The sequence below is a fragment of the Anolis sagrei genome, chromosome 13 (assembly GCF_037176765.1).
Source record: "Anolis sagrei isolate rAnoSag1 chromosome 13, rAnoSag1.mat, whole genome shotgun sequence".
NCBI lineage: Eukaryota > Metazoa > Chordata > Lepidosauria > Squamata > Dactyloidae > Anolis > Anolis sagrei.
In genome coordinates, this window is record NC_090033.1 from 2,560,872 (window position 1) to 2,577,678 (window position 16,807).

A 16,807-nucleotide genomic window follows, 5' to 3' on the forward strand; every position below is an offset into this window, starting at 1 on the left:
TAAAGCTTTGGAGAGCTTCTGTTCAATCATTTCAAAGCTCCCTGCTTGAGCGGTGATGGCATGATCGTCAGCGTAGATGAAACTCTTTGTCCCTTCTGGCAGTGGCTAGTCATTTCTGTAAATGTTAAACCTTGGTGGAGCAAGCTAGTTTTCCCTATAACAGGCAGTAAGAGCACCTAAAGCTTTGGAGAGCTTCTGTTCAACTATTTCAAAGCTCCCTGCTTGGGTGGTGATGGCACGATCGTCAGCATAGATTAAACTCTTTGTCCTTTCTGGCAGTGGCTGATCATTTGTGTAAATCCTAAACATCGATGGTGCAACCTGGTTATCCTGTAACAAGCAGTAAGAACACCTAAAGCTTTGGAGAGCTTCTGTTCAACCCTTTCAAAGCTTCTTGCTTGGGTGTTGATGGCATGATCATCAGCGTAGCTGAAACTCTTTTTCCCTTCTAGTAGTGGCTAGTCATTTCTGTAAATGTTAAACCTTGGTGGAGCAAGCTGGTTTCCCCTGTGGTAGGCAGTAAGAGCACCTAAAGCTTTGGAGAGCTTCTGTTCAACTATTTCAAAGCTTGGGCATTGATTGCATGATCGTCAGCGTAGATGAAACTCTTTATCCCTTCTGGCAGTGGCTGATCATTGTGTAAATCTTAAACATTGATGGTGCAACCTTATTTTTTTCCTGTACAGGCAGTAAGAGCACCTAAAGCTTTGGAGAGCTTCTGTACAACCATTTCAAAGCGTCCTGCTTGAGTGGTGATGGCATGATCGTCAGCGTAGATGAAACTCTTTATCTCTTCTGGCAGTGGCTAGTCATTTCTGTAAATGTTAAACCTTGGTGGAACAAGCTAGTTTTCCCTGTAGTAGGCAGTAAGAGTACCTGAAGCTTTGGAGAGCTTCTGTTCAATCATTTCAAAGCTCCCTGCTTGAGTGGTGATGGCACAATCATCAGCATAGATGAAACTCTCCGTCCCTTCTGGCAGTGGCTGGTCATTTGTGTAGATGTTAAACATGGATGGAGCAAGCACGCTCCCCTGAGGCAGAGTATTCTTCTGTTTTCGCCATCTGCTTCTTTGGCCCTGGAACTCAACAAAAAAGCTCCTGTTTTGTAGCAAATTTCCTATCAATTAGTGTATACACTGATCTGTAGCCAAGTAAAATCCTGGCCTTTGTGAAACCTGTAGCAGGTTTGAAATAACAATCCCGCGGATCCTCAGCTAATTCCTTCTCTCTCTCTCTCTCGATATCGATCTTTCTCGTTTTCCATCTCTCACATTATTTCGATGTTGTTTCCTTTCTAGCAAGGGCTCGGGGCGTATTGCTTCCTCATCTTTTGCGGCATTTGCTTAGTCACCGACATTTACATCTTCTTTGTCGTCCCGGAGACCAAGAACAAAACCTTCATGGAGATCAACCAGATCATGGCCAAGAGGAACGGCATCGGCATCGAGGAGGCCAACAAAGAGGAGCTCGCGGATTTCACGGACTTCTCTGTGCCGTACGGGAAGAAGGCCGAAGTGGAGAGGAACAGCGCGCTTTGAGGTGGCTCCATCCCTCCAACTTTTGCGTTGGTTCGGGACCAAGAGAGCACCAGATGGTGCGTGCCGTCTTCGGATATGTTCCCCCATGTTGTCGTGGGTTTAGGTGTAAATAAATCTGTGTTGTTGTGTGTTTTTTTTTCTTAAAAACTAGCCCTTCTGGAATCCTTTTAGTCCCAAACAGACATTAATACTTTCTCCGGTAGTGTAGATTTTGCAATCTATGAATACCTCACCCGTGGAAAGATCTATAGCAGTGTTTCTCAACCCCACGGGGAGTCAAGAGGGCATTTCAGAGGGGTTGACAGAGACCATCAGAAAAACTGGCTGGCACAAGCCTCCCTCCAGCCTCGCACGCTCTCCCTCGCCAGCACATGTGCACCATTTCTGATGGTCTTAAGAACCCCTTAGGAAGAGAAGGCTGAGGATCTCTCCACCTGTCCTTCTCTTCCTTTCTGGAAACAGACGGAGAATCCTTCCACCAAAAGCCCTCCTCTGCTGTGATTGGACAACATCCAAGGGGAGGGCTGTTTCTGAGACTCCAAGTGAGGAGGGAAGAGCAGGCATGCTTGGCAAATGGCAGCATGGTGTTCATGTGTGGGTGAGGAAGAGCATGTGAGGCTGGAGGAAGTCTCATAGCCCTTTCCTTGGCAGAGGAGGGCTATGCCTTGAAGGGTCATGCTGGCACGAGCCTCCCTCCAGCCTCACATGCTCTCTCTTGTCCGAACATGGCAGTGTGGTGTGAATGTGCTGGTGAGAGAGAGCGTGTGAGGCTGGAGGGAGGCTTGTGCCAGCATGTCCCTTCAAGGCATAGCCCTCCTCTGCCAAGGAAAGGGCTGTTTCTGAGACTCCAATTGGGGAGGGGAGAGCAGGCGTGCTTGGCACATGGCAGTGTGGTGTGAATGTGCGGGTGAGGGAGAGCATGTGAGGCTGGAGGGAGGCTCATGCCGGAGTGTCCCTTCAAGGCATAGTCCTCCTCTGCCAAGGAAAGGGCTGTTTCTGAGACTCCAAGCGGGGACGGGAGAGCAGGCGTGCTTGGCACATGGCAGTGTGGTGTGAATGTGCGGGCAAGGGAGAGCATGGGAGGCTGGAGGGAGGCTCATGCCAGAGTGTCCCTTCAAGGCATAGCCCTCCTCTGCCAAGGAAAGGGCTGTTTCTGAAACTCCAATTGGGGAGGGGAGAGCAGGCATGCTTGGCACATGGCAGCGTGGTGTGAATGTGCGGGCAATGGAGAGCGTGGGAGGCTGGAGGAAGGCTCGTGCCAGCATGTCCCTTCAAGGCATAGCCCTCCTCTACCAAGGAAAGGGCTGTTTCTGAGACTCCAAGTGGGGAGGGGAGAGCAGGCGTGCTTGGCACATGGCAGTGTGGTGTGAATGTGCGGGCAAGGGAGAGCATGTGAGGCTGGAGGGAGGCTCGTGCCAGCATGTCCCTTCAAGGCATAGCCCTCCTCTGCCAAGGAAAGGGCTGTTTCTGAGACTCCAAGTGGGGAAGGGAGAGCAGGTGTGCTTGGCACATGGCAGCGTGGTGTGCATGTGTGGGCGAGGGAGAGCATGTGGGGCTGGAGGGAGGCTCGTGCCAACATGTCCCTTCAAGGCATAGTCCTCCTCTGCCAAGGTAAGTGCTGTTTCTGAAACTCCAAGTGGGGAGGGGAGAGCAGGCGTGCTTGGCACATGGCAGTATGGTGTGAATGTGCGGGCGAGGGAGAGCATGTGGGGCTGGAGGGAGGCTCGTGCCAACATGTCCCTTCAAGGCATAGTCCTCCTCTGCCAAGGAAAGGGCTGTTTCTGAGACTCCAAGTGGGGAAGGGAGAGCAGGTGTGTTTGGCACATGGCAGTATGGTGTGAATGTGCGGGCGAGGGAGAGCATGTTGGGCTGGAGGGAGGCTCGTGCCAGCATGTCCCTTCAAGGCATAGCCCTCCTCTGCCAAGGAAAGGGCTGTTTCTGAGACTCCAAGTGGGGAGGGGAGAGCAGGTGTGCTTGGCGCATGGCAGCATGGTGTACATGTGCGGGCGAGGGAGAGCATGTGGGGCTGGAGGGAGGCTCGTGCCAGCGTGTCCCTTCAAGGCATAGCCCTCCTCTGCCAAGGAAAGGGCTGTTTCTGAGACTCCAAGTGGGGAGGGGAGAGCAGGCGTGCTTGGCACATGGCAGTGTGGTGTGAATGTGCGGGCGAGGGAGAGCATGGGAGAGCATGGGAGGAAGGCTAGTGCCAGCATGTCCCTTCAAGGCATAGCCCTCCTCTGCCAAGGAAAGGGCTGTTTCTGAGACTCCAAGTGGGGAGGGGCGAGCAGGCATGCTTGGTGCATGGCAGCATGGTGTGCATGTGCGGGCGAGGGAGAGCATGGGAGGCTGGAGGAAGGCTCGTGCCAGCATGTCCCTTCAAGGCATAGCCCTCCTCGACCAAGGAAAGGGCTGTTTCTGAGACTCCAAGTGGGGAGGGGAGAGCAGGCGTGCTTGGCACATGGCAGTGTGGTGTGAATGTGCGGGCGAGGGAGAGCGTGTGAGGCTGGAGGGAGGCTCGTGCCAGCATGTCCCTTCAAGGCATAGCCCTCCTCTGCCAAGGAAAGGGCTGTTTCTGAGACTCCAAGTGGGGAGGGGCGAGCAGGCATGCTTGGTGCATGGCAGCATGGTGTGCATGTGCGGGCGAGGGAGAGCATGGGAGGCTGGAGGAAGGCTCGTGCCAGCATGTCCCTTCAAGGCATAGCCCTCCTCTGCCAAGGAAAGGCCTGTTTCTGAAACTCCAAGTGGGGAAGGGAGAGCAGGCGTGCTTGGCACATGGCAGTATGGTGTGAATGTGCGGGCGAGGGGGAGCATGTGAGGCTGGAGGGAGGCTCGTGCCGGAGTGTCCCTTCAAGGCATAGCCCTCCTCTGCCAAGGAAAGGGCTGTTTCTGAGACTCCAAGTGGGGAGGGGAGAGCAGGTGTGCTTGGCACATGGCAGCGTGGTGTACATGTGCAGGCGAGGGAGAGCATGTGAGGCTAGAGGGAGGCTCGTGCCAGAGTGTCCCTTCAAGGCATAGCCCTCCTCTGTCAAGGAAAGGGCTGTTTCTGAGACTCCAAGTGGGGAGGGGAGAGCAGGCATGCTTAGCGCATGGCAGCATGGTGTACATGTGCGGGCGAGGGAGAGCGTGTGAGGCTGGAGGGAGGCTCGTGCCAGTGTGTCCCTTCAAGGCATAGCCCTCCTCTGCCAAGGAAAGGGCTGTTTCTGAGACTCCAAGTGGGGAGGGGAGAGAAGGTGTGCTTGGCACATGGCAGTATGGTGTGAATGTGCGGGCGAGGGAGAGCGTGTGAGGCTGGAGGAAGGCTTGTGCCAGCATGTCCCTTCAAGGCATAGCCCTCCTCTGCCAAGGAAAGGGCTGTTTCTGAAACTCCAAGTGGGGAGGGGAGAGCAGGCGTGCTTGGCACATGGCAGTGTGGTGTGAATGTGCGGGCGAGGGAGAGCATGGGAGGCTGGAGGAAGGCTCGTGCCAGCATGTCCCTTCAAGGCATAGCCCTCCTCTGCCAAGGAAAGGGCTGTTTCTGAGACTCCAAGTGGGGAGGGGAGAGAAGGTGTGCTTGGCACATGGCAGTATGGTGTGAATGTGCAGGCGAGGGAGAGCGTGTGAGGCTGGAGGAAGGCTTGTGCCAGCATGTCCCTTCAAGGCATAGCCCTCCTCTGCCAAGGAAAGGGCTGTTTCTGAGACTCCAAGTGGGGAGGGGAGAGCAGGCGTGCTTGGCACATGGCAGTATGGTGTGAATGTGCGGGCGAGGGAGAGCGTGGGAGGCTGGAGGGAGGCTCGTGCCAGAGTGTCCCTTCAAGGCATAGCCCTCCTCTGCCAAGGAAAGAGTTGTTTCTGAAACTCCAAGTGAGGAGGGGCGAGCAGGCATGCTTGGTGCATGGCAGCATGGTGTGAATGTGCGGGCGAGGGAGAGCGTGTGAGGCTGGAGGGAGGCTCGTGCCAACATGTCCCTTCAAGGCATAGCCCTCCTCTGCCAAGGAAAGGGCTGTTTCTGAAACTCCAAGTCGGGAGGGGAGAGCAGGCGTGCTTGATGCAAGGCAGCATGGTGTGCATGTGCAGGCAAGGGAGAGCATGTGAGGCTGGAGGGAGGCTTGTGCCAGACAGTCCCTTCAAGGCAGGGGGTTCTGTGTGGGAAGTTTGTTTTCTGATGGCCTTTGGTGACCCCTCTGAATCCCCTCTGCAAACCCTCCCCAGGGGCCCTGATCCCCTAGTATAGATAGTTCCCATTGTGGTGGTACACATGCGCGGGCGAGGGAGAGCATGCAAGGCTGGAGGGAGGCTTCTGCTAGGCAGTCCCTTCAAGGCAGGGGGCTCTGTCTGGGAAGTTTGTTTTCTGATGGTCTTTGGTGACCCCTCTGAATCCTCCTCGTGACCACCCCAGGGGCCCTGATCCCCTAGTATAGATAGATCCCATTGTGGTGGTACACATGTGCGGGTGAGGGAGAGCGTGCGAGGCTGGAGGGAGGCTTGTGCCAGGCGGTCCCTGCAAGGCAGGGGGTTCTGTGTGAGATGTTTGTTTTCTGATGGTCTTTGGAGACCCCTCTAAATCCCCCTCACAACATCCTCCCCCCCCCCCAGGGGCCCTGATCCCCTCGTATAGATAGTTGCCGTTGTGGCCATCACAAATGGTGCACATTTGTGAGCAAGGGAGAGCATGCGAGGCTGGAGGGAGGCTTGTGCCAACCAGTCCTTTCAAGACAGAGGGTTCTGTGTAGGAAGTGTGTTTTCTGATGGTCTTTGTGACCCCTCTGAATCCCCCTCGCGACCCCCACCCCCCACGGGTCCTGATCCCCTAGTATAGTTGTGGCCAGGAAACCACTGGTAATGCAGACTGGGGGCTTTGAAGGAATTGTATTCCGTCCCAAGATCTGCAAAAATACTTATGTATATCAGGAAGGCTGTGTGCATTAAATGATTTTAATCACATTTCGTAACTAGCTTGCACAAACAAGAGGTAAACTATTTACGGCGTACACAACATATGTGTCGAAATATACATGGTTGGGTTTGGACTAGAGTTGTTTACAATGCAGGACTTTATTGCGATGCCAAAAGGTTTGGGTGGCAGACAAAGCTATAGAAGAGAAATAGAAAACCAAATGATCTGGACGCATTTTCCTACCAACTCCATGCATGGCTGGCAGAAATAGAAGCTGCATGGTTAGGCCAGCTAACCTATCTTCCATTTCTTATCACTGCTTTGATACTGGAGACTTTCCTGTCCTCGTTTGGGAAAGTAAACAGGTGAGGTTACATTAACAGGTTATATCTGCATGAAAAGAGGCATCGCAGCGTCTGCGTTTGCTTAGAAATGTGGCAAAAGGGAGAGAGCGAATTTCCATTCGGCTACCAATAACAAACCAATTGCACCTGGAAGAGTGACACTTTACGTTGAGCGTTGCCTGTCGTTGGATGCTGATGACACATAAGAGCATTCAGAGAGGACGGAGAAGCAGCCTGCGAGATGCATAACTAGAAACAAAATCAATATCACGTTTGGGTAGCAGTCCACGCTTGCTCTCTTGCACTTTCTGCCCGTGCACGGATTCCGTCTCGCGTCCGCAACGGCATCAACTGCAACCGGTATCGGCATCCACGACCACGCCTCCGAAGAGGGTCATGGGGGTTTCCCCCCAGGCGATGATGTCCCCCTTTGGCTCCTGTTCTCGGCAGAGGATGAGCTCTTGGATTTCCCTCGGCTCCAGGACGCGGCTCCAGAGGTTGACGTGGCTCAGCCATCCGGAGAAGGCGTTCGCAAAGACGTTGAGCATGGCGTCCTTGTACTTGCCGAGGATGGGGGTCCCGCCGCTCTGGATGACGTACCCTTTCTGGATGTGCTTGGTGGTGCCCATCTCGCCGTTGATCCACACGTCGACCTTGCCGGAGTTGGAGGCCCAGGTAGCACAGCAGTGGATCCGCTCCTCGGACTTCTGGTGGAGCTCGAACTGGACAAAGTGGCCCCCAATCCAGACGCCCACTTCCACGCCCACCGTGACCACCAACTCGTTGTCCCTCTCCGGGGTGGCGTAGAAGAAGACGGTCTGCTTGCCTTGGTTCACGTTCTGGCTCCAGAAGCAGAGGGTGAAGGTTTGGAGGCCCATCGGACGCAGCGGGCGGACCTCCGCGTGACTCTCCACATTGTCGTTGTGGAAGTAGAACGCCTGGACGTTTTCAGGCTTGCGACCTGGAACAATCAATCAGAACTAGTAAACAAATGACCACGGAGCTTACACTTGGAACAGCCAGTCGACTTCAGCGAGCACAACACAATCGAAAGCCTGTCCATAGTCCATTTTCCATAACATTATCACTATTACCACTGTCAATGATCTGCCAGCTACCCAAAGGCCACGTTTTCAATTTCCTGAGTTTTTACCTGACTACTGGACATAATAATAATAATAATAATAATAATAATAATAATAATAATAATAGGGAATGAAAACTTTTTCAGGAGTTTTTACCTGGCTACTGGACATAATAATAATAATAATAATAATAATAATAATAGGGAATGAAAACTTTTTCAGGAGTTTTTACCTGGCTACTGGACATAATAATAATAATAATAATAATAATAATAATAATAATAATAATTATAATAGGGAATGAAAACTTTTTCAAGAGTTTTTACCTGGCTACTGGACATAATAATAATAATAATAATAATAATAATAATAATAATAAGGAATGAAAACTTTTTCAAGAGTTTTTACCTAGATACAGGACATAATAATAATAATAATAATAATAATAATAATAATAAGGAATGAAAACTTTTTCAAGAGTGTTTACCTGGCTACAGGACATACTAATCATAATAATAAGGAATGAAAAGTTTTTCAAGGGTTTTTACCTGGTTACTGGACATAATAATAATAATAATAATAATAATAATAATAGGAAGTGAATAGTTTTTCAAGATTTTTTACCTAGCTACTGGACATAATAATAATAATAATAATAATAATAATAATAATAATAGGAAGTGAAAACCACTGAGAAGGCCCTGTCCCTCGTCCCTGCCAAGCGTGTTTGCGCCAAATGCGGGGCCAAATGCAAGGCCTCTCCAAAAGATGTTAAACTTCGAGGTGGGACGTAGAGGTAGATACGTTCGGACAGGTAAGCTGGGCCGGAACCGTATACACAACTTCTTTCACCTGCTTTGCTCCTGATCTCTATGGAGTGATTAAGGCATACTCTCCACACTGTCCTTCCCATGATCCTGGACTTCTGAGATCACTGTTTTTCCGACTCTGATCCAACCCCCCTCCCTAAAAGTGTGACCCATCATAGGGATGGCAGATTCTTACCTGCTGGTTTCTCCAGGGCATCTATAAGATACTTCTTGATCTCACTGAGGTGGTTCTGGATTTGTTTCAGTTTGTGAGAGAAGTTCTCCGAGTGACACGTTGCTGCAGCAAGGCAAGAGTCCACAATCACCAGATTGCATTCTTCTCTAACACATTGCCTTCTGTTACTAGAGCATCCAAATATTCCAAGTTTTTGACCTCTTTGGGTACAACAACAACAACATTTTATTATGGTCCAAAGACCATTAGTGCACACAGTATGCAGGTGATGAGATTAAGAACATCCGGTTGGATAACATTCACAACAGTTAGTAAAGGTTTAAGTCCAGTCGTGTCCAAATCTGGGGGTCGACAGACTAATGAACAGTTAGATAGGAGATTTACATTTCGTCAACATAGAGCTTCTCAGAAGAGTTTACAAAGGTCAAGGCACCTATTAGCCAAGAAGTCCAGGGGCGAAGGCGTGATTCTGGTCAGCAGGTTTTTCTGCAGCTAGCAGTTTAATCTGCTGTGCTACCACGGCCCTTTGCAAGAGGAGGATGTCTACAGCCATCTGGTCTCTCACCATCTTCAAGCTCAGTGAAATTTTATGCAAAAGCAACAAAATGTTGAACAAAAAGAGCTTTTTTTTGGTAATGTGACCTAAAAACCTATTATTAAGGTAAAGGTTTTCCCCTGACATTAAGTCCAGTCATGTCCGACTCTGGGGGTCGGTGCTCATCTCCATTTCTAAACCAAAGAGCCAGCGTTGTCCGTAGACACCTCCAAGGTCATCTGGTCAGCATGACTGCATGGAGCGTCGTTACCTTCCCACCAGGGCCATATCTATTGATCTACTCAAATTTGCATGTTTTCAAACTGCTAGGTTGGCAGAAGCTGGGGCTGACAGCGAGAGCTCATCCCGCTCCCCGGATTCGGACGTGTGACCTTTCGGTCAGCAAGTCCAGCAGCTCAGCGGTTTAACCCACTGTGCCACTGGGGGCTCAATTATAATAACATGTAAGCCAGCCCGAGTCCCTTTGGGGAGATGGAGGTGGGGGTACAAAAGTAGTTCATTGGGCAAATAGGCAGGGTTTGGGAGCGATTGGCCTTCGATCTGGGAATTGTAGTTCACCCTGATCCAGAGAGTACTGAACGCAGCCAACTTCGGATCTGGACCCAATTTGGCACACAGACCCAACATGTCCCATTGGGCATATAGGCAGGGTTTGGGAGCGATTGGCTTTCGATCTGGGAATTGTAGTTCACCCTGATCCAGAGAGTACTGAACGCAGCCAACTTCGGATCTGGACCCAATTTGGCACACAGACCCAACATGTCCCATTGGGCATATAGGCAGGGTTTGGGAGTGATTGGTTTTCGATCTGGGAGTTGTAGTTCACCCTGATCCAGTGAGTACTGAACCCAGCCGACTTTGGATCTGGACCATACTTGGCACACAGACCCAACATGGCCCATTGGGCATATAGGCAAGGTTTGGGAGTGATTGGCCTTTGATCTGAGAGTTGTAGTTCACTCTGATCCAGAGAGTACTGAACCCAGCCGACTTCAGATCTGGACCAAACTTGGCACATAGACCCAACATGGCCCATTGGGCATATAGGCGGGGTTTGGGGGTGATTGGCCTTAGATCTGGGAGTTGTAGTTCACCCTGATCCAGAGAGTACTGAACCTATCCAACTTCAGATCTGGACCAAACTTGGCACATGGCCCACTGGGCATACAAGCGGGGTTTGGAAGTGATTGCCCTTCGATCTGGGAGTTGTAGTTCACCCTGATCCAGAGAGTACTGAACCCAGCCGACTTCGGATCTGGACCCAACTTGGCACACAGACCCAACATGGCTCATTGGGCATATAGGCAGGGTTTGGGGGTGATTTACCTTGGATGTGGGAGTTGTAGTTCACCCTGATCCAGAGAGTACTGAACCCAGCCGACTTCGGATCTGGACCAAACTTGGCACACAGGCTAAACATGGCCCATTGGGCATATAGGCGGGGTTTGGGAGTGATTGGCCTTTGATCTGGGAGTTGTAGTTCACCCTGATCCAGAGAGTACTGAACCCAGCCGACTTCAGATCTGGACCAAACTTGGCACATAGACCCAACATGGCCCATTGGGCATATAGGCGGGGTTTGGGGGTGATTGGCCTTAGATCTGGGAGTTGTAGTTCACCCTGATCCAGAGAGTACTGAACCCAGTCGACTTCAGATCTGGACCAAACTTGGCACACAGACCCAACATGGCCCATTGGGCATATAGGTAGGGTTTGGGGTGATTGGTTTTCGATCTGGGAGTTGTAGTTCACTCTGATCCAGAGAGTACTGAACCCAGCCGACTTCGGATCTGGACCAAACTTGGCACACAGACCCAACATGGCCCATTGGGCATATAGGCAGGATTTGGGTGTAATTGGTTTTCGATCTGGGAGTTGTAGTTCACCCTGATCCAGAGAGTACTGAACCCAGCCGACTTCGGATCTGGACCAAACTTGGCACACAGACCCAACATGGCCCATTGGGCATATAGGCAGGATTTGGGTGTAATTGGTTTTCGATCTGGGAGTTGTAGTTCACCCTGATCCAGAGAGTACTGAACCCAGCCGACTTCAGATCTGGACCAAACTTGGCACATAGACACAACATGGCCCATTGGGCATACAAGCGGGGTTTGGAGGTGATTGGCCTCTGATCTGGGAGTTGTAGTTCACCCTGATCCAGAGAGTACTGAACCCAGCCAACTTCAGATCTTGACCAAACTTAGCACACAGACCCGACACGGCCCATTGGGCATATAGGCAAGGTTTGGGAGCGATTGGCTTTCGATCTGGGAGTTGTAGTTCACCCTGATCCAGAGAGTACTGAACCCAGCCGACTTCGGATCTGGACCCAACTTGGCACACAGACCCAACATGGCCCATTGGGCATATAGGCAAGGTTTGGGAGCAATTGGCTTTCGATCTGGGAGTTGTAGTTCACCCTGATCCAGAGAGTACTGAACCCAGCCGACTTCGGATCTGGACCCAACTTGGCACACAGACCCAACATGGCCCATTGGGCATATAGGCAAGGTTTGGGAGCAATTGGCTTTCGATCTGGGAGTTGTAGTTCACCCTGATCCAGAGAGTACTGAACCCAGCCGACTTCGGATCTGGACCCAACTTGGCACACAGACCCAACATGGCCCATTGGGCATATAGGCAAGGTTTGGGAGCAATTGGCTTTCGATCTGGGAGTTGTAGTTCACCCTGATCCAGAGAGTACTGAACCCAGCCGACTTCGGATCTGGACCCAACTTGGCACACAGACCCAACATGGCCCATTGGGCATATAGGCAAGGTTTGGGAGCAATTGGCTTTCGATCTGGGAGTTGTAGTTCACCCTGATCCAGAGAGTACTGAACCCAGCCGACTTCGGATCTGGACCCAACTTGGCACACAGACCCAACATGGCCCATTGGGCATACAGGCAGGGTTTGGGGGTGATTGACCTTGGATGTGGGAGTTGTAGTTCACCCTGATCCAGAGAAAGTACATGGAAGGCTGATTAATGGCCACACAAAGCTGACTGGTTGTAGTGGGACATAGGTAGGAAATAAAAGTGGGATAATCTTAAGGAAAGCACGAGTGGAACTCAGAACTGGCGCCTACAACTCGCTGGGATGTTTATGTTTGAAGTCACGCTGCCCTAGGCCTCTGAATCCCAAAAGCTAAGAATAAACCATGGGGAAGTATTCCTAGAAGTGCTTGGCTTCCTCCCAATGGAAAGAGGACACCGCAGGAGATGGGCTTTTGATGTTTTGAAGTTTTAAAGCAGAGGCTGGGTGGCCATCTGTCGGGAGGGCTTTGATTGTGTCTTTTGCCTGACACAATATAGTTCGACTGGATGGTCCTTGGGGTTCTTCCAATCCTAATATTCTACGATTCAGGGGCTGGATGGCCATCTGTCGGGAGGGCTTTGATTGTGCCTTTTGCCTGACAGAATACAGTTTGACTGGATGACTCCTGGGGTTCTTCCAACTCTATTTTGGAAGAACTGGAGGCTGGATGGCCATCTGTTAGGAGGGCTTTGGTTGTGTCTTTTGCCTGACAGAATATAATTCGACTGGATGGCCCTTGGGGTTCTTCCAACTCTAATATTCTATAATTCAGGGGCTGGGTGGCCATCTGTCAGGAAGGCTTTGATTGTGTCTTTTGTCTGACAGAATACAGTTTGGCTGGATGACTCCTGGGGTTCTTCCAACTCTATTTTTCAGAGGCTGGATGGCCATCCGTTGGGAGGGCTTTGGTTGTGTCTTTTGCCTGACAGAATACAATTCGACTGGATGGCCCTTGGGGTTCTTCCAACTCTAATATTCTATAATTCAGAGGCTGGATGGCCATCTGTCAGGAGGCATTTGATTGTGTCTTTTGCCTGACAGAACAGAAAATTGGAAAACTCTTGGGGTTCAATTCTAATATTCTATGATTCAGAGGCTGGGTGTTCATCTGTCGGGAGGGCTTTGATTGTGTCTTTTGCCTGACAGAACGGAAAATTGGAAAACTCTTGGGGTTCGTCCAACTCTAACATTCTATTATTCAGAGGCTGGGGGGGCATCTGTCGGGAGGGCTTTGATTGTGTCTTTTGCCTGACAGAATATAGTTTGACTGAATGGTCCTTGGGGTTCTTCCAACTCTAACATTCTATGATTGAGAGGCTGGATGACCATCTGTCGGGAGGGCTTTGATTGTGTCTTCCTGCCTGGCAGAAGGGGGTTGGACTGGATGGCCTTTAGTGGGCCCTCGATTGATAGACTAAGCCACCGAGTCTTACGTTCTGCTGGCTTCTCTTTGAAAGACGACAAGACCACCCTTCCGTTCAGGGCCTGGATGTGGCGGTAGTCGCTCTTCAGGGTGTTGTTCTCCCAGTCCAGCAAGGCGTTCTCCAGCAGCGTAATCTACCAGAAAGCAATGTGTAGTTTTCAAAGTGCATAGGAATATATTTGACACACGTATGTGCATGATCTATAGGAGTTGTAGGTACTGGGATGTATAGTTCACCTGCAATCTAGGAAGACTCTGAACTCCACCAGCGATGGACCTGGAACGAACTTGGCACACAGAATCCTCACGACCAACAAAAAGTACTGATTGTCTTTGGAGGGATTTATGGGAGTTCTAGTTCACCCACATTCAGAGCGTACTATGAACCCAAACAATGATGGATCAGGACCAAACTTGGCATGTTTACCCGATATGCCCACATTGGAATACTGGTGGGTTTTGGGGGGAATTGGCCTCAACATTTTGGAGTTGGAGGTACTGGGATTTATAGTTCACCTGCAATCAATAAACACTCTGAACTCCACCAAATATGGAGTGAATTGGCCTGGACATTTTGGAGTTGTAGGAACTCGGATTTATCGTTCACCTGCAATCAATAAACACTCTGGACTTGACCAAATATGAAATTCAACCTAACTTGGCACACAGAGCCCCCATGACCAGCAACAAATACTGGAGGTCTTGGAGAAAATTCACCTTGATTTTGGGGAGTTGTAGTTCACCTACATCCAGAGAGTATGGTGAACCCAAACTCCAATGGATCTGGACCAAACTAGACACTCATACCGGATATATTGACATTTGATTACTGGGGTTTTTTGGGGGGAACTGACCTTCCTTTCTGGGAGTTGTAGTTCACCCACAACTAGGGAAACTGTGACCTGAACTGATGATGGACCTAGACCAAACTTGGCACACAGAATCCCCAATGAGTGACTCAACCTACTGGAGGGGTTTGAAGGGACTGGCTCGCCTTAATGGGAGTTGTAGTTTTCCCTGAAGCCAAAGAGCACACTCAACCCCACCGATGATGCATCTGGAGCAAACTTGACCAACATAACAAACTTTAAGTTCTGATGGAGTTTCTCAGGGTTAACCTGGCTTGACGGGAGCTGTAGTTCACCCACAACCTTATGCATTGCGTACAATTATAAAAATAGACTTTTTCAAATAACCCGGGCAACGCTGTGGACCCAAACTAGTCTAAAAACAACAACAACAGCAACAACAACAACAATGATAATAATAGGAAGTGAAAACATTTTCAAGAGTTTTTACCTGGCTACTGGACATAATAATAATAATAATAATAATAATAATAATAATAGGAATTGAAAACTTTTTCAAGAGTTTTTACCCGGCTACTGGACATAATAATAATAATAATAATAATAATAATAATAATAATAGAAAGTGAAAACTTTTTCAAGAATATTTACCTGACTACTGGACATAATAATAATAATAATAATAATAATAATAATAGGAAGTGAAAACTTTTTCAAGAGTTTTCACCTGGTTACTGGACGTCATAATAATAATAATAATAATAATAACAACAACAACAACAACAACAACAACAACAACAACAATAATAATAGGAAGTGAAAACTTTTTCAAGAGTTTTCACCTGGCTACTGGACATAATAATAATAATAATAATAATAATAATAATAATAATAGTAATTGAAAACTTTTTCAAGAGTTTTACCTGGCTACTGGATGACATAATAATAATAATAATAATAATAATAATAATAATAGGAATTTAGGAATTGAAAACTTTTCCAAGAGTTTTACCTGGCTACTGGATGACATAATAATAATAATAATAATAATAATAATAATAATAGGAATTTAGGAATTGAAAACTTTTCCAAGAGTTTTTACCTGGCTACTGGACATAATAATAATAATAATAATAATAATAATAATAATAGGAAGTGAAAACTTTTTCAAGAGTTTTTACCTGGCTACTGGATGACATAATAATAATAATAATAATAATAATAATAATAATAGGAATTTAGGAATTGAAAACTTTTCCAAGAGTTTTTACCTGGCTACTGGACATAATAATAATAATAATAATAATAATAATAATAATAATAATAGGAAGTGAAATCTTTTTCAAGAGTTTTTACCTGGCTACTGGACATATAATAATAATAATAATAATAATAATAATAATAATAGGAAGTGAAAACCTTTTCAAGAGTTTTTACCTGGCTACTGGACATAATAATAATAATAATAATAATAATAATAATAATAGGAAGTGAAAACTTTTTCAAGAGTTTTCACCTGGCTACTGGACATAATAATAATAATAATAATAATAATAATAATAATAATAATAGGAAGTGAAAACTTTTTCAAGAGTTTTTACCTGGCTACTGGACATAATAATAATAATAATAATAATAATAATAATAATAGGAACTGAAAACCTTTTCAAGAGTTTTTACCTGGCTACTGGACAGCTTGATATGTGTGTCAAATAGCGTCCAAATGACATTTTCTGTGCAGGGAGGGGTGGTCAAGGATCCTTGGTACCTATAGAAATGTCCAAGGTTTTCTGGCAGCATGGACATGACATCCAGAGTGTTGAGAGTAGTTGCCTGCCCTAAAAAAAAAAAAAATACAGAGACAAATTAACACCCCCAAACTGATTTTTCAAAGGATAATAAATCAAAAAGGTAAAGGTTTCCCCTTGACATTAAGTCCAGTGGTGTCCGACTCTGGGAGTTGGTGCTCATCTCTATTTCTAAGCTGAAGAGCCGGCGTTGTCCATAGCCACCTCCAAGGTCATGTGGCCAGCATGACTGCATGGAGCGCTGTTACCTCCTCACCTTTTGATCTACTCACATTTGCATGTTTTCAAACTGCTAGGTTGGCAGAAGCTGGGGCTAACAACAAGAGCTCACCCCACTCCCCGGATTTGAACCGCCGACCTTTCGGTCAGCAAGTTCAGCAGCTCTGTGGTTTAACCATTGCACCACCGGACATCCAAATGGATGTATGAAGGGTGTTAATTAAAGATAGGTTTTGCCCATCGACCTACCTGCAAACCTGATTTTCTCCAAGTGGGCAAGGAAATCGCTGTAGTAGGAATTCTCTAAATGGCTCTCCTATTGGGAAAAA

At 48.2% G+C, this 16,807-nt stretch overlaps 2 protein-coding genes across 2 annotated transcripts in view; one reads left to right on the forward strand and one right to left on the reverse strand.

Annotated features, from left to right (window-relative positions):
* LOC132764883 (solute carrier family 2, facilitated glucose transporter member 5-like) overlaps positions 1-1,822 on the forward strand; it is a 35,762-nt gene extending 33,940 nt beyond the window's left edge. The window contains exon 12 of the mRNA XM_067472972.1: positions 1,298-1,822. Coding sequence (XP_067329073.1) covers positions 1,298-1,537 — 240 coding nt within the window. The 3' untranslated portion in view covers positions 1,538-1,822. The remainder of the gene's footprint in view (positions 1-1,297) is intronic.
* A 4,605-nt stretch (positions 1,823-6,427) lies between these two features.
* CA6 (carbonic anhydrase 6) overlaps positions 6,428-16,807 on the reverse strand; it is a 36,941-nt gene continuing 26,561 nt past the window's right edge. The window contains exons 6-10 of the mRNA XM_067472927.1: positions 16,728-16,794; positions 16,132-16,289; positions 13,653-13,776; positions 8,842-8,943; positions 6,428-7,727 (exon numbers count right to left, since the gene is read on the reverse strand). Coding sequence (XP_067329028.1) covers positions 7,099-7,727; positions 8,842-8,943; positions 13,653-13,776; positions 16,132-16,289; positions 16,728-16,794 — 1,080 coding nt within the window. The 3' untranslated portion in view covers positions 6,428-7,098. The remainder of the gene's footprint in view (positions 7,728-8,841; positions 8,944-13,652; positions 13,777-16,131; positions 16,290-16,727; positions 16,795-16,807) is intronic.